Raw genomic sequence first — 26,244 nt, 5'->3', positions numbered from 1 at the left:
CTACCCATCATGCAACACTGATACTACCGAGACCTCACTAATCGCTCTTTTAGGCTCAAACGAGAATGATTGATTGAAATAAATTGATAATGTTTTTAACAGTATACATGATGGAGAATGGGTACAGTTTAACGACAGTACAGGTCAATACAAAAACCGCTACGAGGACATAAAACCAGGAAAAGCACTTAAACTTGTTTACATCAGGGTTCCTCCATTTTCCATTAATCGTTTATATAAAGAACTTCAATCAGTTCGGGTCTGTTTATACCGATTGTGATTGAGGTGTTTATATCGAACAGGTTTATATTCTGCTTGGATTTTAAAGAGATTAGAAAAGGTATGGAATATGATATTACTAGGGTCTGTGTTGTGTTCTGTTTACTCCTGTGTGATTGTGCCACCTAGTGGGCTCCGTTAATTACTGCATGGATAATCATGAACTTAGTCAGGTTGACATTTTCTTTTTATTTGGCATATCTGTTATCTATAAATAACAGACAGCATAGTCCTCAACACCGAGGTGTTACTGTCTGCAGTACTGATGTGCACATTACAATGGACTGTCTATGTCTGTATGTAGCCTACATAAAACAGTAAAATACTCTGGCTTTGAGGCAAAAATGATTTATTTTAAAAGGCTTTTCCACTTATGTGACGTCTTCATATGGGCAAATCATTTGATACAACTCATGAATACAAGTCAAACGTTGGCAGTGAGTAGGCTACAATATATATATATATATATATATATATATATATATATATATATATATATATACACACACACACACACACACACACACACACACACACACACTGTATTCAGCTATGCATTTTCTTCCGTAAAATAATTCAAAAAGTGAAACTTTCATATATTCTCAATTCATTGTGCATAAAGTGAAGTATTTACTTTTTTTTTTTTTTTTAATCTTGATGATTTGCAGAGGGCAGACAGGGTAGGGGTCGAAGGTTTTGAGGTGATGTTCTTCCCCTCATTTGCACTAGGTATGTCGGTGTGTGGTATTTAAATGTTGTATGGGTCACTGTGTGCCTTTGTTGTCTTGTATTGTGTATTGTATTGTATTGTATTGTATCTGTATGCTGCAGGGAGGGTCCTTGGGGTCCAAGACAAATTTCTCCCTCTGGAGAAAAAATAAAGAAACCTTGAACCTTGATGATTATGGCATACAGGCACAGCTCCTGAAAATAAAAAAATCCTATCTCAACAAATTAGAATATTTTACGAGACCACTAAAAATATATATTTTAAACGAGAAATGTCGACCATATGAAAAGTATATAAATGTATGCAGTTAATACTTCAGGTCTGGGATACTTTTGAACAATTTAATCAATGGGGCGTGGCATGGGGGTGATTAGCCTTTGTCACTGTTGAGGTGTTATGGAAGCCCAGGTTTGCTTTGATAACAGCCGTAAATTAATTTGTATTGTTGAGTCTCATGTCTCACACCTTCCTCTTGACAATTCTCTGTGGGGTTCAGGTCAGGCCGTTAAGCACAGTAATACCCTCATACACACAAACACACAAAGCTGATGATAAAGAGCGCCCCTCACTTCACACGGGTGTGATTCTTTTTCCAATGGGGGTCCGCGGGGCTAATGAGTGTCATTTTGGGGGTCCTTGACATGAATACATTTGGGAACCACTGCTCTAGGGCATAGCAGTGGGCATGGTTTTCTGGCACCACTGAAAAATCTGCCATACATTTTTCCCAAATAAACAAAAATATTTTTTCCCAAATAAACACATTATTTTTATATCAATTAGTATTATTATTCAGGATCCTGGTGATTCATGGCCATAAAACCTTTGATTCTGTGAAAAAGCGTTTTTCAAATATTTAATTATATTACATTTAATAAATATCCTTTGTTTAGCGTGTTCTCTTTTTGTTTTTCCCCACAATATCAAAGGTTTTATGGTCATGATTCACCAGGATCCTGGATGGCTTGATTATAGGCTTAAAATAATTTATATCAATATTTTTGTAAATCTCTATGGGAAACAATTAATGGCAGATTATTGAGCCAGAAAACTACGCCCACTGCTATGCCCCGCAAGGTTGCCATGCAGTTCCACATGGGCTCCCCCAGAGTTGGTGTCAAAGTGTCCTTGAGCAAGATGCTGAACCCCTAATTGCCTCCGCCATCGGTGTGTGTGAATGGGTGAATGTAATGCACAATGTAAAGTGCCTTGGATAAAGGCACTATATAAATGCACCATGCATTTACCATTTTATATTGGTGAGAGCGTGTCTCTTTGCACGAAGCTTAAAGCAGAACGTGATGCCCTGTTGGAATGAGAGGGCCAGCTGAGAATGCTGCTCTCCCCATGGACCCCATCACGGTGACCCTGCCTGAAGGGAAGGTGGTGGACGCCGAGTCCTGGAAGACCATACACACCGCATGGGGTGGTCTTCTACTCCTGGGGGGGACTAGTGGTGTACTCGTTGTATCCAAACTCCATGTTTGGTTCTGGCCGATAGATCTAAGTAGCCTATATATGATCTGGCCTCGGGACTCTGTTTTTGGGCATGGCTGACCTGATGGGACTCCAAATATGGATATAGCCGAATGATGGCATTTTAGCCAACAGCATAAGAGGCATTGCATTCTCAGGGATATGTGAGATTCAGTCAGTGTCTCCGGGTGTGTGCAAAGCTTTGTCTATCTTGAAGAACCTGGCTTCAAGACCACTGATCAACTTAAATTTGGAGTTCAGAAGTTCAGCGTTCTCCTGTACAAAACATTATCCGGGTCTCATAAGCTAACCCAGATGCCCCAGTGTCGTACAGGGCCCTTTTGCAGGTACCATTTCAGCCTCTGCTAACACGTTAGATTGAACCACCTTGTGAACCCAGGTTAGATGTCTCTTGGTCCCAGACAACCAGTGCAAGAGTCATCCCTCATCTTAGTTAGTTCTTTCCAGCCGCTGTTGCCCAACATGGCGAGCCAGGCCGGGGAAGAAGAAGAGAAAGGGGCCACAAAGACGGCGGCAGGCTGCAAACACCACAACGAGACGAACGGTGGGAAGTTGAAATACATCAGCCTGGTGCTGCTGGTGGTGCAGAACGCGTGCCTCATCCTGGGCATGCGGTACGTCTGCATGCAGCCCGGCGACCGCTTCATCAAGACCTCGGCCGTGGTCGTGGCCGAGGTCCTCAAGCTCGTGGTCTGCTCGCTCGTGGTCCTCCTGCAGAACGGATGCGGTCCGAGGCGGACGGTCCGGTCCCTCTACCACAGCGTGGTGGTCCAGTACGGCGACACGCTGAAGCTGTTCGTGCCGTCCCTCATCTACACGCTACAGAACAACCTGCAGTATGTGGCCGTGTCCAACCTGCCCGCCGCCACCTTCCAGGTGACCTACCAGCTGAAGATCCTGACCACGGCGCTGTTCAGCGTGACGATGCTGAAGAGGTCCCTGTCCAGAGTCCAGTGGCTCTCCCTGCTGCTCCTGTTCGCCGGGGTGGTTGTCGTGCAGGTGCCGGGCCGGCAGGAGGGCCAGACGGAGCTGGCCTTCGCTCACTCCCACGTCCAGAACCAGGTGCTGGGGCTCGCCGCCGTGCTGGTCAGCTGCGTGTCGTCGGGGTTCGCGGGCGTCTACTTCGAGAAGATCCTCAAGGGAACGCCCGCCTCGCTCTGGGTCCGCAACGTCCAGATGGGACTCTTTGGCACGGTCCTGGGCGCACTGGCGCTCTGGTGGAAGGACGGCGCGCAGGTCGCCGCCAGAGGCTTCTTCCACGGCTACACGCCCATGGTGTGGGCGTGCGTCCTCAACCAGGCGTTCGGGGGCCTCCTGGTGGCCGTGGTGGTGCGCTACGCCGACAACATCCTCAAGGGCTTCGCCTCGTCCTGCTCCATCGTGGTGTCCATGGCGATGTCGGTGTACCTGTTCGGGTTCCATATAGACGATCAGTTTGTGTGCGGAGCCGCCATGGTGATCGGAGCCATCTGCATGTACAGTCTGCGCAGTACGACCGCCGCTGGCCGCTATTCATCATTATCGTCAGTGGTGTAATCGTGATTTATTTTTTTGGTACCCACGGCAATGTAATGACGTCACGTCACAGACAGAACAGCTATAGTGTATGAGAGTCATCTCGTGACAGATTAATTCAAACAACAGTAAAGGCCTCTGCACACAGAGCGTGTTTTTTCGTCCCGTGTGCAACCACCTTAACCGGTAACACGCCTTAAGGGCGAGAAGCGACCGCATGCCGAGGTCGGAACTATTGTCCGATTAGCTGATTTGTTTTTTTTCCTCACCTCCGTCTTTCAGCAGAGTAGCCTCTGCCGCTGCCCAACAGACGCTGAGAACTAGTTTAAACAAGTTCATGTCCAACAACACTTTGCAGAATACGGCACAAAATCAAGCAGTGCACATTGATATGAGCAGGTGCTCTGAGCCTTTGATTAGAGTCTAACGAATGGTCTGTCATTATTTAAAAAATCACACCCGTGTGAACTGAGTGGTGCAAGGTCTTTTATAGCCTGATCAGCTGTGGTCTGACGTAATGTCAGTGACCATGGTAACCATGCTCACCTGTGCATGGACACGTACACAGGTGCACGTACACAGGTACACGAACATACAGACAAATCTGGTTGTTGGAGTGGTTTGCACCACTCAAAAATAATCACTCGTGTGAAGTGAGCGGCGCTTTTATCGCCATACATCGCATTCCGTGCTCGGCCAATCAAATCATCTCAATTTGGTAGGCTACACACAAAGCTAGCCAATCAAATCATCACAAATGTGGTACACACAAGCGCCCCTCAAAAATAAATAACAGTATAATAGTGCTGAATTCAGTGATTGCTTGATCGAATCAATCAAGCATTCAACCAACCAGTGTAATTTAATATCAAACACGGGGTTTAACATTGCAATTTAAAGAACATTACACAATTCATTGGAACTCATTAAAATGACCAACAGTGAGTTCGGGACTCGCTACATTGAAAACATAACATCACTGACACCACATTTTACTGTGACCTCACAAGAAGACACTCAATTATAGCGCATGATCAAATAATATTCATAATTTGACTGTAAACACAACCATGGTGTAGTCTTTTGATGAATGTGCAGCCATCTTGGCCTAAAGTGTTTGGCCCAAGATGTGTGGTCCCATGGACATCAATGTTTTGCTAAATCAACCATGTATGTTTAATCTTATCTTGCATGGTGCCAATCCCTTAAATTGAAGTAAGTAGCTTTGCCGAGCCATGAGGCCCATAGGGCAGGAGCCTATCTCCTGTTTCTGTAGTGTGAGGCAGCTTGATGTACAAGTACACCCCCTGGACATGACGCTAGTATGTCGCAGGGACTTACCCCCAATCCAACCCTTGATGCTGAGTGTCAAGCAGGGAGGCACTGGGTCCCATTTTTAGAGTCTTTGGTATGACCCGGCCGGGGATTGAACCCCAACCTCCCAGTCTCAGGGCGGACACTCTAACCACAAGGCCACTGAGCTGGTTGAAGCAATGCCTTATTTCACGGTGTGAGCTTTTGTTGCTAAAATTAATATGAATCAATCAAGTCACAAGTAAAACCACCAGAACATGTTGTTCTGTACGAGATAGGCCTATGTGTGTGTCAGCTCAAATTGCTCAAATGCTTTTGTAACTGCCATTTTTCCAGTCTCCTTTGCAGTTACTTCACAGGTATGGTATGCAGTGTTGTCAAGTAACTTAAGTAATATACTACTTTCAGTAATATTATTACTTTTTTGAGTGGTGTAAACCACTCCTACAACTGGCTTTGTTGTGCAGAAAAAATTAGCATGGTTGCTATGTTCACCCTGTTCACCCGGGGGGGATTTCTACAACTGGCTTTGTTTGTGCATAAAAAATGAGCATGGTTGCTATGTTCACCCTGTTCACCCGGGTGTGATTTCATTACGTCAGACATGATTTCATTACGTCAGACAGGCTAAGACCTTACACCACTCAGTTCACACGGGTGTGATTTTTCCAGTAATATGTAACTTAACTAGTTACTTTCACATTTTGAGTAATAATATTACATGTTACTTTTTTCCTAAAGTAACATTATTACTATTTTCACAAGCCTTGGTAGAACTGTGGGTTTGAGTGTTTATTTATAATGGTAGACTGGATAGGGGTCAAGTTGCTTTGCAGACTGCTGATCCGCTCTAGATCTAGACTCTAGAGCGGATACGGAAACGATGCACACTCGTCGGTACGTATGTGTGAAGTATCGGATGCAGAAGGGCGGGCCTTAAACCGTCCGGAACATGGAACAACAACCTAAACTAGTGTGTGTAACTTGTTAGACTGCACTTAGGCTAAAAAAAGTAAGACTTTTGGGGACAAAATATGCAATTACTGGAGGCGAGAGAAAAAAGTAATAAGTAAAGTAATAACTAATAAGTAACTAGTTACCTTTCTCAGGGAGTAATAAGTAGTGTAACTTTATTCCTTTTTTTAAGTGGTGTAAACCACTCCTACAACTGGCTTTTGTGTGCAGAAAAAAATGAGCATGGTTGCTATGTTCAAAATAATTTCTGACGTAATTAAATCACACCCGGGTGAACTGGATGACCGTAGCAACCATGCTCATTTTCTCTGCACAAAAAAAGCCAGTTGTGAAATCACATCCAGGTGTGATTTCATTACGTCAGATCAGAGCTGATCAGGCTATATAATACCTTACCTTATATAATACCTCACATCGGACAAAAACTCCAGCTGAATCAACTTCATGGTCACAAATCATCACATCAGAAGACGAGTCTACCTAGCCAAAGATCTTTAACGTCAGACATTACGTCAGACCACAGCTGATCATGCTATATAAAACCTTACACCACTCAGTTCACACGGGTGTGACTTTTAAAGTAATAAGTAATAAGTAGTATATTACTGTTAAAGTAATATTTTGACAACACTGATGGTATGGGAGTGATCCTACGCAGTACACACACAGAGAAAACAGTAACAGATGGATGTCCAGTCTTTGATCCAGTTTGAGTGTTATTTATTTATAAGAAGTGAGCAGTTGAATTGACAAACATACCAGTTGTATTGAATATGGTTCTTTCCTTTCTGTCTATTTGTGGTTGAGTGGTGCTGAGTGCTGCTGCTGAGCTGCTGTGCTGCTGCTGGTAAGAACGGTTTGGCTCCCCAATCCCTGTGTCTAGCCCTGCTCAGTGCACCTGTGTCACCTTATAAATGCACACCCAGTGCTGTGCTTCTACAGCCCGTCACCAAGTGGTCAAAAATAATACTAGAAATAATCAAAATAATGCCTCTCTTCTAATGGCTCCTACAGCTTTATTCAACTAACATAACTAAAGCGTCGCTGATCGCACAGGGATCCAGGAGACAGAACAACTTCACACTGAAAGGCACTGACATTGGATCACGGTTGCCATGTAATTCTGACAAAATTAGCTATTTATAGATTTTATACACTACTTAGTTCCAACACTTCTGATGAGTTTCCGTAGCGAGTTAAAACCCCTCACTCACCAGTCACCACATTAGAAGTTTAAAAGATTTTCATCAAGGAAATAAAAGAAAACTTTGCAGTTTGCACGAATTTAAAACGCTGTTAAAGATTAGTCTATCACACATTTTGATGAATTGAACAAGCTGGACCCTCTTGTAAACAAGTGTAATGCAATTATTGGGTCGTCCACTCACAGTTAACAGTCTTTGTATTGAGTTTGTGCTTGAAATGTACTGTAAAACTGTTAAATATTACAATCAATCAAAACAAAACCTTCTTGTCCTGTAAATGTTGTGCTTCCAAATGACCACCAGATGGAGCTATTAAGTAACAATATAGGCCCACACAACATTACTCCCTGACAGTTATGTTACACCAAACTGTCAATTATTAAAATAGAAGTTATCCATATAATCCGTGCAAATTTACAGCAAACTGATTCTGATGCTGTACACATGTTGTTCTCAAGGCTGAGAACAACTGTTTTATGAGGTGTTGTGCATCATCATGACCATGTCAAGCATTTAGTATGATTAGGGCGACTGTGGCTCAGGAGGTAGAGCAGGTCGTCCAATGATCCATGGGTCGGCGGTTCGAATCCCGGCTCCTCCTGTCTACATGTCGAAGTGTCCTTGGGCAAGACACTGAACCCCAAATTGCTCCCGATGTGCTGGTTGGTACCTTGCATGGCTTCCGCCGCAATCGGTGTATGAATGTGTGTGTGTGAATGGGTGAATGTAATGCACAATCTATGTAAAGCGCCTTGGATAAAGGCGCTATATAAATGCACCATTTACCATTTATTTACCATTACCGTTTATTTAAAAAAAAGGAACTATACATTAGTAATGCAATGACAATTTGGTTTTACAGTTAACACATTTGAATGAATTACAAATGGACAAAATAATATATCACAACAATCTGACCAAATACCTTGTTGTGGGGATATCTGTTTTTACTGTGTAATACCCTATATACAGTAACTCATTGTTTTTACTGTGTAATACCCTATATACAGTAACTCATTGTTTTACTGTGTAATACCCTATATACAGTAACTCATTGTTTTTACTGTGTAATACCCTATATACAGTAACTCATTGTTTTACTGTGTAATACCCTATATACAGTAACTCATTGTTTTTACTGTGTAATACCCTATATACAGTAACTCATTGTTTTTACTGTGTAATACCCTATATACAGTAACTCATTGGTTAAGGGCAAAGAATACAAAAATCTCATCACTTTACTCTAAGGCAGGGGTTCTCAACCCGTGGGTCGCGACCCCCCCTTTTTTAAAAAAAATTTATTTTCACGATTTTTCAAAAATAGCAGACCTACAAGCTCATAGCGCGCCACTCGGTGGCGCGCTATGAGCTTGTAGATCTGCTATTTTTCAATAGCTAAATTATAACAATGCTTAAAACACCAAAAGGGGTTCCCGCCCAAAATGGTTTAAGGTTAATGTAGCAGTCAATTTATATTGGGGGTCGGGGGTGCAGTTTTTTTTTAGAAAATAATTTGGGGACCCCCCAAAATAATTTGGCGACCCCCCGGGGGGTCGCGACCCACGGGTTGAGAACCCCTGCTCTAAGGCGCGATTCATACTCCTATTTTAGAGCTGAATAAAAGTCGGTTCGGCTCTCTAGAGCCTACAATGTGACGTCATTTGAGGTTCGGGGGGGCGGGTATACCGTCCTAAAGTCGGCTCTTCGGTGCTACTGAAAATTTCTGACGAGCCGATATCATTTCGGCACTACAGCGGTAAAATAGGAGTATGAATCGGCCCTAATGCAGTACACTATCTACAAACCCAGTTGATGTGTAATGTAATATATGACAATATTGATTGATTGATTGATTGATTGCAACTGTTCAACATATCCAGGGCCGGTCCTGAGCAATCTGGCGCCCCAAGCAGGATTTTTCGCTGCTAAGTATACTATTCATGTTTTTTTTATGGCGCTCGAAGGAAGAACCGGGCCTGAACATATCTTTACCTCGGTGGATGAGTCGACATAAAACCCTGGGTATATATCCTTATGGAAACGGGCTCTGGCTCTGTGCAGCAGAGTTGCCTTCTCACCATAGATACCATAGAAAGCCACAATTCCTGCGCACTTGTCTACAAAAACTCCTACTCTAGAGGTGACAGGGCTGTTGATCTCAACGGTGCCATCGTCATGTTGGAATGTAAAGCCTGAATTGGAACAGCATAAGCTCCAGGACTTATCATTTGTTCCAAATTCACTCTCGCGCTCCTCTATGCTCATACACGAGCGAGCATATGAAATGGCTATTTTAATAGTCCTACCACGATTTCCCACGTTCCACAGCACCTCCCAGTAATGCTGTCTATTCAGAGGGTCGATACACAACACCTGCCTGGCTTCCTGAAACCCGTTATCAATATCAAAACCGCCTATTGGCTGGTGACACCACCCAATCCTCGTACCATCATCGGAAATGTTGTGGTGTCGGAAAGCCGAGTCCTTGTCAAATTTCAGCCGGCAGGAATCTGGGAAAGAGAGATGCCAATTAATTATGGCAAAAGTGATATGCCATTACAGTACACCAATAGTGTGAACTACAATATTGAAAACATGACATTAATTTTAATGTATTTGTATTTTTCGTTTTTCGTTTTATTACCTCAATTATGACAAAGTAGGCCTAGGGGGCATTGATTGACGAAAAAATATAAAAGTTGAATTATATAGACTAGGGCCTTCCTTACCCGTTCAATATATGAACAGGAAATTATGTAGAGTGTGCGTAATACGATAATAATAGATCACATTCACCCGTCCCGGGCTGAACGGGAGTCGAAAAACCCTGTTGTATTTGTCTGGCATGGCAAAGGAGGTGGTGTATAGGAGAGGAGTGTGTCACACCCATTTTGGGCGGGAACCCCTTTTGGTGTTTTAAGCATTATGTTATACTTTAGCTATTGAAAAATAGCAGATCTACAATCTCATAGCGTGGCACTACGAGCTTGTAGGTCTGCTATTTTTTTTTAAATCGTGAAAGTGCGGCACAAATCTTTGAATGTATATTCTTTCAGAGGCGAACGTTTTTAACTCAAATCTTTGCTTCTGAGGGGTTCCTGGAACTACATATTTTCAGATGGGGGTCGGTGGCCGATTACATTATCATTTTTGGGGTCCTTCACATGAAATATTGAGCACCACTGATACTGAAACATATAGGTACTTCAGAAAACTGTCAGGATTTAGAAGACATTTTTTTAATTTCGACGTCAGACCAAAATGGGTTAAGTTATATCAAGTGACGTTTGAGGCAAGGAGTTAAACTTTGAACATAACTTTGGAGAGGAGTATCGCTCACACTGCTGATTTCTGATCGTCTGCACCTTTGTTAAATTGACGCACACACGCACACACACACACTCCTCTCTCTCTCTCTAGCTATAGCCACATCTACCAGAGAGCCGCAGACGTTTTCGGCTGTCTCCCAGCTTCTTTTCCGTTTTTTTAGACAGCTGGTGGATGGAAATTAAGCTCCACCCCTGCGGCTGACTGCCGCGGGGGCAAGCGTTTCCGGGAATCTGTCCGTCGCGGCAACCTGTCGCGGGGGTGGAGCTTCTTTTCCATCCACCAGCTGTCTAAAAACTCGGAAAAGATGCTGCGGACAGCTTCTTCTGTCCGCGGCTGTCGGCCGTTTTCCGCTCAGGTGTCAGCGAGAACGCTCTAAGGGGAGGTGCCGGTGCGTGCGGTGGGGAAGGCAAGGGGAATGTTGCACGGAAAACTGTGACCCATACATTAATCTGTGTGCCTCCCAACATGCATTTCACATGGTGACACATGAAATTACTGAATAAAACTATTATAAGGTTTACTCACATTGCATCAAATCCATTCTGGTTGTGCCCTCAATAGAGACGTGTTCCACTGTGAAAATGCACGGCAGATCAAGATGTTAAAATATATTATATTTTGAAATATATTATATTTGAATATATACATTCTATAAGTTGCCTTCAAACTCTTACCCTGACTCGCTATGTCGTCAATGTCCTTCTGGAGGCATTCTGCGACATGCTGATTCAGCTTTGAGAGCAACGTGTGCACAGCCCCAAAGTAGTTGTGTGAACCAATGACAACGTGCAGATCTTGAGGACCGAGAGATGGTAGATTCTATGAATAAGGAGAAGAGAAAATAAAAATGATTATTATTAGTTTTGCTGACTGCAGTATATCATACAAGAAGCCGATTACCGTGACCCCTTTAGGGGTCCTCAGAGTTACTACAGGGGTCAGCCAATTATTATTTGTTGTCAGAATTAGTGCATTAACTCAAGATTACTTTATGAATAATAAAATAGATTCAAATGTTTTAGGTATTTTAGGTAAGGTATTTTATTCACGCACGCACGCACACACACACACACACACACACACACACACACACACACACACACACACACACACACACACACACACACACACACACACACACACACACACACACACACACACACACACACACACACACACACACACACACACACACACACACACACACACACACACACACACACACACACACAGAGAGAGAGAGAGAGAAAGAGAGAAATCCACGCGATGGCGATGGCAGCATTACCTGTAGGAAATGAATAGGATCGTCAGTGTGTGAAAGCTGGCCCAGCTCAACATCCTTCTGCTTCAGGTGTTGAAGGATGTTCTGCAGCCTTCCCTCAATCCGATCGGCTTCACTCAGACCGGCTTGCTCTCGAGCTTTGAGCAACTCCTTCAACTCTGAGCACTTTGATTCTAGGAGTGTGATCAGCTCCTTGAAGGTCTCGTCACTGGCATCCAGTGATGCCTCTACAGAATACTGTTAAGAAAGAAACATGTACTGTTTAACCCATTTTGGGGCGGGAACCCCTTTGGTGTTCTAAGCATTACGTTATACTTTAGCTATTGAAAAATAGCAGACCTACAAGCTCATAGCGCGGCACCGAGTGCCGCGCTACGAGCTTGTAGGTCTGCTATTTTTGAAAAATCGTGAAAATGTGGGGCAAATCTTTGAATATATTCTTTCAGAGCCAAAGTTTTTAACTCAAACAACATATTTTCAGATGGGGGGGGGGGGGGGGGGGGGGGGGGGGTCGGCAGCCAATTACATATAATTTTTGGGGTCCTTGACGTGAAATAGTTTGAAAACCACTGACATAGAAACATGTCAGGATTTAGAAGACGTTAGTAGAATCTTTTCTCAAGTCAAAATGGGTTAAGGTGGTTAGGCTGCCTAAACACAGGTGATATTCACCCGAACACCTGCCTGTAGAATTAAACAGGGTGTGGGCAGTAGACAAAAGTATGATGTCACTGAGCATCATGAAGGTACTGAAAGACCCGCCAACCTCAGACATCAGCAACATTATGATGTCACTGAGCATCATGAAGGTACTGAAAGACCCGCCCACCTCAGACATCAGCAACATTATGATGTCACTGAGCATCATGAAGGTAGCCTACTGAAAGACCCGCCCACCTCAGACATCAGCAACATGATGTCACTGAGCATCATGAAGGTACTGAAAGACCCGCCCACCTCAGACATCAGCAACATTATGATGTCACTGAGCATCATGAAGGTACTGAAAGACGCGCCAACCTCAGACATCAGCAACATTATGATGTCACTGAGCATCATGAAGGTACTGAAAGACCCGCCCACCTCAGACATCAGCAACAATATGATGTCACTGAGCATCATGAAGGTACTGAAAGACCCGCCCACCTCAGACATCAGCAACATTATGATGTCACTGAGCATCATGAAGGTACTGAAAGACCCGCCCACCTCAGACATCAGCAACATTATGAATATGTCACTGAGCATCATGAAGGTAGCCTACTGAAAGACCCGCCCACCTCAGACATCAGCAACATTATGATGTCACTGAGCATCATGAAGGTATACTGAAAGACCCGCCAACCTCAGACATCAGCAACAATATGTCACTGAGCATCATGAAGGTACTGAAAGACCCGCCCACCTCAGACATCAGCAACATTATGATGTCACTGAGCATCATGAAGGTACTGAAAGACCCGCCCACCTCAGACATCAGCAACATTATGAATATGATGTCACTGAGCATCATGAAGGTAGCCTACTGAAAGACCCGCCCACCTCAGACATCAGCAACATTATGATGTCACTGAGCATCATGAAGGTATACTGAAAGACCCGCCCACCTCAGACATCAGCAACATTATGATGTCACTGAGCATCATGAAGGTATACTGAAAGACCCGCCAACCTCAGACATCAGCAACATTATGATGTCACTGAGCATCATGAAGGTATACTGAAAGACCCGCCCACCTCAGACATCAGCAACATTATGATGTCACTGAGCATCATGAAGGTACTGAAAGACCCGCCCACCTCAGACATCAGCAACATTATGATGTCACTGAGCATCATGAAGGTATACTGAAAGACCCGCCCACCTCAGACATCAGCAACATTATGAAAATTACTGAAATGTAATTGTCCGGGTGAAAATCATCCAGGTTTAGTGTTCTGGGGTTGACTTATTAAGTTATTATTCTGTACTCACCTTAAAAGGTCCCACGGCCCCTCTTAACTGTTTCAGTTCCTTCTCTCGCTGTGTGATCTGTTCCTTGTAACTTGTACTTAATTTACTCTGTGGATAAGAGGAATGCAACGTAAAACAAAATGAGGCCCATACAAACAACAATGCATTCAATGAATAGCCCTCCTATACGCCAAATGCAACCACCTCGCCTATGTTTTCGTCGACTAAAACTAAGACGAAAAATGTTCGTCGACTACCTTTTTTCACTGGCGAAAACTAAATTAAAACTAAGCTAGGATGACTAAAACTAAATATACTGACAATTTCGTCAACAAATAAAAACTACACTAAAATGTTAGGAAGGGACTAGTGGACAAGAGATCCAGCATTTAAGTCATTTTACAATTGGTTGCAAGCTGAAAATAGCTGAATTATGTAAAATTAGATTTTAGTTTTAGTCGTAGTCTTTTGAATAGTTTATTTAGTTTTAGTCACATTTTAGTCACCCGGAATGTTTTAGTGTTAGTCTAGTTTTAGTCGACTAAATATCATGAGATTTTAGTCGACTAAATCTACAGTTGGTTTAGTCGAGTAAAATCTAACTTGGCAGGCCTTGATGCCGTCATAACGACGGCGTTGTAACGATTATTTTCACTTGTTGAAAACAGACGATCTACAAGCCCACAACGCGTCGCAGCGCGACACGTTGTGGGCTTGTAGATCGTATATTTTCAACATGCAACTAATTGTAAAATTACTTATACTGGATCTCTTGTCCACTAGTCCCTTCCTAACATTTTAGTCTAGTTTTTATTTGTTGACGAAATTGTCGGTATATTTAGTCTTAGTTTTAGTCATAGCTTAGTTTTCATTTAGTTTCCATTTAGTTTTCGTCAGTGGAAAAAGGTAGTCGACGAAATTTTTTTGTCTTAGTTTTAGTCGACGAAATCAACACTGGCTGCCCGTATCAATGTGCAATTCAAGTCTTACGCGTTTCAGCCACAGCAGTACTGCCAAAATGCTGTGTTCAGTGTTGCTTATGTGTATAAGTGTATATGTGAGGAGGACAGGAAAACATTTGCACACTCGCCTGTAAACCTGCATGCCAAATAGCCATTTGGTTATTTGGCTCATCCATGCATCGAGATTCGAGGGGAACGCGTTCTATCGTGCCTGCACGCTGCGCGTGTACATCCGTGCATGTGCATGCGCAGAGGCGGACTTACCATCGGGCTAGGGCGGGCTGCAGTATTATGGTTAAAACATTGAGAGCTTCTGCTCTGCTGTCTGCACTGCAGTGTGGGGTAGCTGTGGAAACCCCTGCTCTGCTGTCTGCACTGCAGTGTGGGGTAGCTGTGGAAACCCCTGCTCTGCTGTCTGCACTGCAGTGTGGGGTAGCTGTGGAAACCCCTGCTCTGCTGTCTGCACTGCAGTGTGGGGTAGCTGTGGAAACCCCTGCTCTGCTGTCTGCACTGCAGTGTGGGGTAGCTGTGGAAACCCCTGCCAATGTCGCTGTGCATGGCAGCCTACCATGCCCAGCGACTATAGTGTCTGTCTGTCTGTCTGTCTGATAGTCTACTATAGTAGACTACTATAGTAGTCTACTATAGACTATACAGTAGACTATAATAGTAGTCTACTATAGTAGACTATAGTAGACTAGTCTACTATAGTAGACTATAGTAGACTATAGTCTACTATAGTAGACTATAGTCTACTATAGACTATAGTGTGCAGTGCACACCTGGTTGCATTTTGCTTTGGCTGATTTGTGGTCCATATTATGCCTCCCCCTACCTGTTTCTGATTTGTGGTCCATATTATGCCTCCCCCTACCCGTTTCTGATTTGTGGTCCATATTATGCCTCCCCCTACCTGTTTCTGATTTGTGGTCTATATTATGCCTCCCCTACCTGTTTCTGATTTGTGGTCCATATTATGCCTCCCCCTACCTGTTTCTGATTTGTGGTCCATATTATGCCTCCCCTACCTGTTTCTGATTTGTGGTCCATATTATGCCTCCCCTACCTGTTTCTGATTTGTGGTCCATATTATGCCTCCCCCTACCTGTTTCTGATTTGTGGTCCATATTATGCCTCCCCCTACCTGTTTCTGATTTGTGGTCCATATTATGCCACCCCTACCTGTTTCTGATTTGTGGTCCATATTATGCCTCCCCTACCTGTTTCTGATTTGTGGTCCATATTATGCCTCCCCTACCTGTTTCTCAGCCTTGGCTGCAGCGGCCGTGATTACGTCATGGCCCTTGTGGTCGTCTATGATGCACAGCGGACAGACACACACCTGGTCGGTGCGACACCACACCTCCAGCGGCTTGCTGTGCTTGGAGCACAGCTTCTCGTCCAGTTGAGCCGCCGCCGCCACCACCTTGGTAAATGGTAAATTATGTTTATTGAGAGGCGCTAGTCCCTCCTAACCTGACTCCGCCAGATGGGGCAGCAGAGAGTACACTGGGTTCCCCCCTCCTGCTCCCATCTGGGAACTCTCAGGCAGACTTGATGCATCTGGCGGAGTCAGGTTAAGTCCCTCCTATACACAGGTTTAACGTTTGTCTTTAGTTCAATGTTTGTCTTGTAAATGCCATTGACAATGAAGGGAAAGTTTGCGTCATAATGTGTCGTTTACGTCATATTGTCTCTTTATTGTTAATGGCGTTTAATGTTTGTGTTGGCACCGTTTGTTTTAGATCACCATTACATCACCTAATCAATATGAGTTAGACTTTAATATATTAGTGCCCCTCACTTCACACAGTTGTGATTTTTTATTTATTTATATAGTGCCTTTATCCAAGGCGCTTTACATAGTTTGTGCATTACATTCACCCATTCACACACACACCTTTACATAGTTTGTGCGTTACATTCACCCATTCACACACACATTCATACACAGAGGGTAGAGGAAACCATACAAGGCACCAAGATCGGACAGATCGGTGAACCAATATTATAAGCCTGGCTGGGCCAGGCTACCCGCCCCTCTAGACCAGAAAGCACGCTGGCTGGGCCAGGCTACCCGCCCCTCTAGACCAGAAAGCACGCTGGCTGGGCCAGGCTACTTCGACACTATAACTCTGTGTCTCGTGTGTAACTCTACCTTGTGTCTTTTCCCCGAGTGGAGCTCCTCGTGTCTGTTGAAGTGAGACTCGCAGTAGGACGCCAGGCAGTCCAGACACGACTTGTCGGCCTTGCGTTTCCTCCCCACGCAGGCCGTGCACTCCACCTCCCCTGGCGCCGCCTCCGCTGCGAGTGCAACCTCGGCACCAGCAGCGACGACAGCTGGAGTTCCGTCGCCACCTGCCGTGTCCCGGAGTTTCTCCACCATTTCAGCCAGCAAGGGGTTCCTGCACAGCACGGGCCTCGGGGTGAAAGTCATTCTGCACTGCGGGCACCGGCATCCCGCCCCGCCGTCCTCCTCAGCCTCCTGCCGGTCCCAGCAGGCTGTGATGCAGCCCATGCAGTAGTTGTGTGCACATGGTACAGTCACGGGATCCTTCAGCAGACCCAGACAGATAGCACAGGTGAAGTGGTCTTGAGACACAGAGATGTTGGTCTCCTTGTTGTCCCCCTCCTCGGCCATCGCTGCTGTTTCACGTACGTGGTGGTCTACTACTGAGTAGGAGACTCACACAAGCAAGCACTGCTGACAGAACCAGTAACGGGCGGTATTAAACAGGGAGGAACAAGAGAAGCAGAGATGAGTTTCGTTTCAGTGAAAACGAGAGCAGAATAACACATGGGGGCCCAGGCCGCAAGCTCTGACAAGTTCTTTGTTTGTGTGTGTGTGTGTGTGTGTGTGTGCGCGCGTGTGCGTGAAAGTACTTCCTGCTTCAGTGCTTCTCCAGAAACAAAAGTACTTAAAGAGGAAGGAACCCGCCTATGGCATACATTTCACTCGACACCACAAAAAGGCTAGTCTAAACTAAGTATGCACCCCATACTGTACAAGGTGCAAAAATATTTAAACTATAGCAACTGGAAGAAATGAATGAAGTCTGATTGTAGCCTCTGGCCCTCTGCAATGAAGAACAAAGGCCTATCTCCTCTGCCGGACAAGGGGGGTAAGCCCATAGTTATAAATAAGAGACAGCACCGGAAATCCCCTCCTATTCACTTGAATGGAGTTGCTTACCCAGTGCATATACTCCCTTTTCACCCCTTCTTCCGGGTTGGAAAAGTGGTGGTCTCTGCCCATGTTGGGGCCTAAAAACATCACAGAATTGCATTCATGAAAACGCCGGGCCCAACATGGTATATGGTGCATTACATTCACACACACATTCATACACCGATGGCGGCGGAGACCATGCAAGGCACCAACCAGCACATCAGGAGCAATTAGGGGTTCAGTGTCTTGCTCAAGGACACTTCGACACTGACTCTGGGGGAGCCCGGGTTCGAACTGGCAACCTTGCAGTTGCCATCCACTCTGCCCCTGAGCCACCGCTGCCCCTGTATAGCCATGAGGCTATAGGGCAGGAGCCTATCTCCTGTTTCTGTAGCCATGAGGCCCATAGGGCAGGAGCCTATCTCCTGTTTCTGTAGCCATGAGGCCTATAGGGCAGGAGCCTATCTCCTGTTTCTGTAGCCATGAGGCCCATAAGGGCAGGAGCCTATCTCCTGTTTCTGTAGCCATGAGGCCCATAGGGCAGGAGCCTATCTCCTGTTTCTGTAGCCATGAGGCCCATAGGGGCAGGAGCCTATCTCCTGTTTCTGTAGCCATGAGGCCCATAGGGGCAGGAGCCTATCTCCTGTTTCTGTAGCCATGAGGCCCATAGGGCAGGAGCCTATCTCCTGTTTCTGTAGCCATGAGGCCCATAGGGCAGGAGCCTATCTCCTGTTTCTGTAGCCATGAGGCCCATAGGGGCAGGAGCCTATCTCCTGTTTCTGTAGCCATGAGGCCCATAGGGCAGGAGCCTATCTCCTGTTTCTGTAGCCATGAGGCCCATAGGGGCAGGAGCCTATCTCCTGTTTCTGTAGCCATGAGGCCCATAGGGGCAGGAGCCTATCTCCTGTTTCTGTAGCCATGAGGCCCATAGGGGCAGGAGCCTATCTCCTGTTTCTGTAGCCATGAGGCCCATAGGGCAGGAGCCTATCTCTTGTTTCTGTAGCGTGAGGCAGCTTGATGTACGAGTACACCCCATGAACATGATGCTAGTATGTCGCAGGGACTTACCCCCAATCTTTTTATTTTTTTTGCAACTGAATGGCTGGAAAATGGAAATGAAGGGTTTACATAGTACACATAGTACATGCATACACCTTCCCTAATGATTATACCTGGTTTCAGTATTTATTTATGGTGTATTGTCTCTATTATTAAGGTTATTGTAGCAGTCAATTTATATTGGGGGTCGGGAGGGGGCGGGGGTCCCGAGACATTGCCAAAGCATTTCCGGGGGTCCCCAGGCCAAAAACGTTGAGAACCCCTGCTGTAGAGTAGACAATCTGTGTGACAATCCATGTCATGAAGGCGACATCTTAAAGATATGAAAGAAACATCCTCAGTGGTATAGAAATGTTTTTTGTGACTTCAACTTGGCATGTAAGGATGAACTTGAGAGCGTTAAGAAATGAAAGTCATTTTAATGTTTAAAGGTTTTCTAAGCAGTATAATTACAGAGCTATGGACATTGTGATAATGCATCGCAGGGTCTGTGATGATGAGAACGTTCCCTGATTACAGAAATGGATCCCAAACTTTTCAGGTCAAAACTAAAACGGCATTGATCATCATAATACACATTTACAGATTAAGGTTGAGGGTATTATTTATTATTTATGTTTACTGAGTAGGAGACTCACACAAGCAAGCACTGTCAGTCTGCTGACAGAAACAGTAACGGGCGGTATTAAACAGGGAGGAACAAGAGAAGCAGAGATGAGTTTCGTTTCAGTGAAAACGAGAGCAGAACACATGGGGGCCCAGGCCGCAAGCTCTGACAAGTTCTTTGTTGTGTGTGTGTGTGTGTGCGCTCGTGTGTGCGCTCGTGTGTGTGTGTGTGTGTGTGTGTGCGTGCGTGCGTGCGTGCGTGAAAGTACTTCCTGCTTCAGTGTTTCTCCAGAAACAACACTACTTAAAGAGGAAGGAACCCGCCTATTCCACCAAAAATGAGACCCATAGGGGCAGGAGCCTATATTCTGTTTCTGTAGCCATGAGGCCCATAGGGCAGGAACCTATCTCCTGTTTCTGTAGCCATGAGGCCCATAGGGCAGGAGCCTATCTCCTGTTTCTGTAGCCATGAGGCCCATAGGGCAGGAGCCTATCTCCTGTTTCTGTAGCCATGAGGCCCATAGGGCAGGAGCCTATATTCTGTTTCTGTAGCCATGAGGCCCATAGGGGCAGGAGCCTATATTCTGTTTCTGTAGCCATGAGACCCATAGGGCAGGAGCCTATCTCCTGTTTCTGTAGCCATGAGGCCCATAGGGCAGGAACCTATCTCCTGTTTCTGTAGCCATGAGGCCCATAGGGCAGGAGCCTATCTCCTGTTTCTGTAGCCATGAGGCCCATAGGGGCAGGAGCCTATCTCCTGTTTCTGTAGCCATGAGGCCCATAGGGCAGGAGCCTATATTCTGTTTCTGTAGCCATGAGGCCCATAGGGGCAGGAGCCTATCTCCTGTTTCTGTAGCCATGAGGCCCATAGGGGCAGGAGCCTATCTCCTGTTTCTGTAGCCATGAGGCCCATAGGGCAGGAGCCTATCTCCTGTTTCTGTAGCCATGAGGCCCATAGGGGCAGGAGCCTATCTCCTGTTTCTGTAGCCATGAGGCCCATAGGGCAGGAGCCTATCTCCTGTTTCTGTAGCCATGAGGCCCATAGGGCAGGAGCCTATCTCCTGTTTCTGTAGCCATGAGGCCCATAGGGCAGGAGCCTATCTCCTGTTTCTGTAGCCATGAGGCCCATAGGGCAGGAGCCTATCTCCTGTTTCTGTAGCGTGAGGCAGCTTGATGTACGAGTACACCCCATGAACATGACGCTAGTATGTCGCAGGGACTTACCCCCTGCAATCTTTTTTTTTTTTTGCAACTGAATGGCTGGAAAATGGAAATGAAGGGTTTACATAGTACACATATACATGCATACACCTTCCCTAATGGTTATACCTGGTTTCAGTATTTATTTATGGTGTATTGTCTCTATTATTATTATTAAGGTTATTGTAGCAGTCAATTTATATTGGGGATCGGGAGGGGACGGGGGTCCCGAGACATTGCCAAAGCATTTCCGGGGGTCCCCGGCCAAAAACGTTGAGAACCCCTGCTGTAGAGTAGACAATCTGTGTGACAATCCATGTCATTAAAGATATGAAAGAAACATCCTCAGTGGTATAGAAATGTTTTTTGTGACTTCAACTTGGCATGTAAGGATGAACTTGAGAGCGTTATTAAGAAATGAAAGTCATTTTAATGTTTAAAGGTTTTCTAAGCAGTATAATTACAGAGCTATGGACATTGTGATAATGCATCGCAGGGTCTGTGATGATGAGAACGTTCCCTGATTACAGAAATAGATCCCAAACTTTTCACGTCGCGACACCCCCCCCCCCCCCCCCCCCCCCTGACAAGCACTTGGAATAGGCCTATCTCACAGCCCCCTTTCCACGTCCCCTTCCGGTAGATAGTGGTGTCATTTAACATTAGCATTTACACGTTTTTTTCTCTGAAGAATCTAAGTACATTTCCTAATGTAAAAATGTGACAGACCAATATTATTATGAAGCAAACAAGATGGTAAATCAGCTCGAACAGATAGAACAAACCTTACCTTGAGAAAACAAAAGTTGTAGACTTCTTAAATAACCTCTGTTAACATGTAGTGTCTATGGAGTGACGTCACACTATCACCACTAACCCCGAAAGGGGGGCGTAAAAAGGGGGCGGGGAAATTCTGTGAGATAGGCCTATTGTAGTTATCATTCCATTTGGTTTGACTCTGTTCCACAGATAAATATTATGAAAATATTTTGCCATTTCTATTAGGACTGGATCCGTATCCAATAGTCAATCAACAGTAAGTTAACATTTTTATAAAAAATAAATAAAACGGCATGAGTTTTGGTGATGCTCTATACAATATATTGTCTGAATCAACTTTGTTTGCGTTTGTATACGTACTAAAAGAGTGACTTTGAGAGCTGTTTCAGCGTTCAATGTAAATCAATGAGGAGCATATTTTGATATGCTTTGATACGCCTTTTTGAGTGGTGCAAACCACTCCAACAACTGGCTTTGTACCTGTGTTTGTTCGTACCAAAAAAATCACACCCGTGTGAACTGAGTGGTGTAAGGTCTTATATAGCCTGATCAGCTGTGGTCTGACGTAATGTCTGACGTAATGAAATCAGCATCAACCAATCGGCATCAACCATGCTCATTTTTTGAGCACAGACAGACAGACAGACAGACAGACTAACAAAGCCAGTTGTAGGAGTGGTTTACACCACTCAAAAACGAGCATGGTTGCTATGGTTAGTATGTCACGTCAGACCACAGCTGATCAGGCTATATAAGACCATGCACCACTCAGTTCGCACGGGTGTGATTTTTTTTTTTTTTTTTGGGGGGGGACCCCGTTTGGGACCCAGTGGATTACAGTACAGAAGCATAAAACACAAACAACTTCACACTGTGAAAGGCACTGACATCTGGATCATAGTTGCTTGCCATGTTGTAATGCTGATAATAAAAAACTAAAACGGCATTGATCATCATAATACACATTTACAGATTAAGGTTGAGGGTATTATTTATGTTTATACACTACTTCAACACTTATGATACATCTCCGTGGCGATAAGTGTCAAAAACCTCTCTTACATCTCACCCCATTAGCTGTTATATAAAATATGTTTTATCAAAGAAATAAACATACATTTGTTTTGGCCAGACATAAGCATACATGCTACATGATGACAGATGGAATAATTTGTTTCATACAAGCGTGAGAAATGCTGGTGAAAGATTCGGATACAGAAAAGACGTTATTAATTATTCTATCTGACAAAACCTTCTTTTTTTGTTTTTCCTGTAAATGTTGTGCTTCCAAGTTACCACCACCAGGGGGCGGGCAGGGGCTGAGTAGCAACACATCTAACATTATACTCTCTGATGATGAATATGCACCAGGCAGGAAGTGGGAAAAGTTTTGAGTTGCACACGACAGCTGTTGGTAAAACTCTGCACCACGTATGGTAGGCCTACGCCCTTCAGGACCTGTAATTCTCCATATGCAGACCGAGGCCATCTTACCATATAAGTTAATGGCAAGGTGCTACCTATAGTGCAACTTCCAATGGCAGCCCATTCATCCAAACAGAAAAGTCCTATCTGATTGTATTACACAACGTCAAACTCACCAACATTGCAGCTGTACGGAAAGCTTGCCTTGAATTATTCTCTTTCTATCTAAGTGTTTGTTTCATAAAGATCCACTGTAGACATGTTATGAGCTACTTAGTATCCTTGCAGGTGATTCTTTTTCGAAGTGCTGGAGTTTGGAAGTGCTCGTTAGATATCACTCAACTGCCCTGTGTAGTGTGTACCACCTGTTTATAATTAGCACATAATGCAAGAGACAGCAGGACGTTCCTTTACAGAAAACGAGTGCTTCCAAACTCTGATGGAAACATGGCCGCGGTCTGCAAATGGGCAATAAGTCACTCTTTCACAGTAACATCCCCCAAGTGTTAATCTATCCATTTGTTGTATCTCTGAGTGTACAAATGAAACCAACGGGCTCTATGCACTCTTCCTACTTCCTTCGCCAGTTTACCAACTCGCCGCGATTTAGTGCATTCTAGTTTTACTTCACCTTCATTTAAATTGCATTGAATTGAGAGAGAGAGAGAGAGAGGATAGTTTAGAGTTAACACTAGAGAAAGTAGGAATGCTAAAAGTTTAAACACCAAAGTACCGAAACCATGTAATTAATTAGTAAACATATCCTGAAATGGTAGGCCTATACTTATCATTGGTATTCACGTACACACCTTTTTATCATCATCTAGCTGACCATTTCATTGCACAAAATAATTTGATCACTCAATTTGAAATGAACTATAGCATCTGTGAGTTTGACATACTACACTGATGAAGACAGCATGTTAGCATAACGATGAAGACATTGATGAAGAATTTTCGCCGCGGCGACTTGGTAAACTGGCGAGTTCTCCGGTATTCCTTCCTTCACAGGTGTTACTGATGATAAATATTTAAGGCTCTGTTTCATTTAGTGTGCACTGACTGTGCAGTGGTATACTGTCTCAAACATTATCATTTCAAGGGCCCACCCGTAACTCAGACTGGACAAATGGAACCAAATTTGGTTCCATTTATACTCTCAGAGACAGTTACACACCCGTACTACAGGGCCATTTGGAACAAACTCAAGAACACTTTGAGACCCACTAGCAGTGTTTCCAGTGAGTCAACATGCACACTAGCAGCACCCTGATTCTGTTTGTCCAGAATGGAACAGAGCCTTCATTAGCACAATCAGCACCGGGATTTCTTTCAAAATAACAGCTCGGGGTGCCTCGCAGATATGGCCGCTTTTACTCTTTGTCCTTCAGTTTACTCTTTGTCCTTCAGTTCCGGACAAAAACCGGGAGAAATACTTGTGCTTGCTTACCTCGCTATCGTTACGATAAAATCGCTGAATAATCCCTCGCGTTCATATTTTGAACGAGAGGCATGAAATCAGTCAGAAATGAAGAGCTTAGTATATCCATCTGGTCAAAACCACGGAGAGCTCCCTAGATTAGCAGATACGAGGCATTCTTTCTGTAGCCTGGCTAATAAGCCAGACTAATATCACACAACACTGTCGCGGTATATCAGTCTGGGCTGGCTCCACTTGGATTTCATTTCCCGGGGAACATTTTCTCTTTGACGCAATTGGTCAGAGCTACTGTCAGTCAAAGGTCTCAAGCATTGAACGTCACTGTACCAAAGCCCGCCTATATTGCATACCGTGTCCCGATTGGTCCGACCTGTTCTCTGCTGTAGGAAAGAGGCGTGCTACTGAGCCTCGCCAGACCGTAATCCGCTGGTAGGCAACTTTTTTTTGCCAACGGCTGATTCGGTCTGGTTTATTAACCAGGCTATTCTTTCTGAGCCGTAAACAAGTGAACGAAGAGCAAGGAGTATGGTGCAGAACTAAAAAAAAAAAAAAAACATAATCAGAATATTTTTCTCTCGTTTGATATCAATGAAAAGTTATGACGTGTGAGAACGTCATAACTAATCCAACAGTGGATTAGTTATGACGTTCCCACACGCCGTACGGTCTGAATGGGTTAAGAATGGTACTGTGTTCCATTCACCATAGAAGATCCAGGTATGCAAAAGAAATAATTCTATAAATGTACAGATTCCCACTTATTATGTACAGAAATTATGTAAAAAAATAAAATAAAATAAATCATTAGGTTTCGTATTGTATATCATGACCGTGTCAAACAACAGATTTAGAGATAATTGCTACAATTACTGTAAAATAAAATAAAAAAACATGAGATGGAAGTCCGTTAATGCAATGACATGAGTTGAGAATCACACCGACCATGAATATCGTCTACCGTCCACAACAGTAAACCTGATTCGATTAATTACAGTTAAGTCAATTATATTCCCCGGCCACACTCATTAATTCTCCATATCATAAACGTTGCCAATATTACCCTCCGGTCACGTTGAGTATAATAAGCTCTATCTGGCAAATAGTTAATTAATTCGATCTATTTACATGATAACAATAATTAATAATACATTCACCTTGTCTTGCAGTGGCAAGTTAACTGTGTGTGTGTGTGTGTGCGTGTGCACGCGCGTGTGTGTGTGTGTGTGCGTGTGTGCGTGCGTGCGTGCGCGGGTGTGTGTGTGTGTGTGTGTGCGTGCGTGCGTGCGTGTGTGTGTGTGCGTGCGTGTGCGTGTACCAATTTCCTCGTGAGAACCAAAAAATTTCTTCAGGATTAGAAAGACGAGGAAAAACTGTGCAGAGTTTATTGATTTATTCCGTACATGAAAACTACATTTTGTAGAAGTAAATGTTGGTGTCCAAATCAAGAAGAATGTGGAAGTAGGGAGCGTTCTTCCGGGTGCTTCAGGTCGAACGCCAGTGAGGCAACTTCCATTGGGG

At 44.3% G+C, this 26,244-nt stretch overlaps 2 protein-coding genes across 3 annotated transcripts; one reads left to right on the top strand and one right to left on the bottom strand.

Annotated features, from left to right (window-relative positions):
* Window positions 1-2,968: 2,968 nt before the first annotated feature.
* On the top strand, window positions 2,969-4,042 carry LOC306933720 (UDP-galactose translocator-like; the record flags this gene model as incomplete). Its single annotated transcript, XM_079516030.1, has 1 exon — window positions 2,969-4,042. The coding sequence occupies one exon, from the start codon at window positions 2,969-2,971 to the stop codon at window positions 4,040-4,042; it is 1,074 nt and encodes a 357-aa protein (XP_079372156.1).
* A 5,075-nt stretch (window positions 4,043-9,117) lies between these two features.
* Window positions 9,118-24,017, bottom strand: LOC306934175 (tripartite motif-containing protein 16-like). 2 transcript variants are annotated; one of them, XM_079516698.1, is made up of 8 exons: window positions 23,462-24,017; window positions 17,205-17,750; window positions 16,305-16,472; window positions 14,106-14,192; window positions 12,134-12,367; window positions 11,523-11,667; window positions 11,374-11,421; window positions 9,118-10,028 (listed from the first exon to the last, which is right to left on the bottom strand). In XM_079516698.1, exons 2-8 carry the CDS (start codon window positions 17,685-17,687, stop codon window positions 9,457-9,459), a joined length of 1,737 nt encoding a protein of 578 aa, XP_079372824.1. In that variant the 5' UTR covers window positions 17,688-17,750; window positions 23,462-24,017; the 3' UTR covers window positions 9,118-9,456. The 2 variants fall into 2 exon arrangements, with proteins under 2 accessions (XP_079372824.1, XP_079372825.1); XM_079516699.1 differs by having other exon boundaries at window positions 17,205-17,747.
* Window positions 24,018-26,244: the final 2,227 nt, after the last annotated feature.

Source organism: Electrona antarctica (genome assembly GCF_951216825.1).
Source record: "Electrona antarctica genome assembly, chromosome: 12".
In the NCBI taxonomy this organism is placed as follows: domain Eukaryota; kingdom Metazoa; phylum Chordata; class Actinopteri; order Myctophiformes; family Myctophidae; genus Electrona; species Electrona antarctica.
This window is presented reverse-complemented; position numbering and strand designations above follow the sequence as displayed.

Bases quoted from the DNA above. Each gene is read 5' to 3' on its own strand.
- LOC306934175 (XM_079516698.1), bottom strand. From the start codon at position 17,687: ATGGCCGAGGAGGGGGACAACAAGGAGACCAACATCTCTGTGTCTCAA. The intron at 16,473-17,204 runs GTAGAGTTACAC...CCATTTACCAAG, and splicing joins ACTCGGGGAAAAGACACAAG to GTGGTGGCGGCGGCGGCTCA. The intron at 11,422-11,522 runs GTAAGAGTTTGA...GCATTTTCACAG, and splicing joins TGACGACATAGCGAGTCAGG to TGGAACACGTCTCTATTGAG.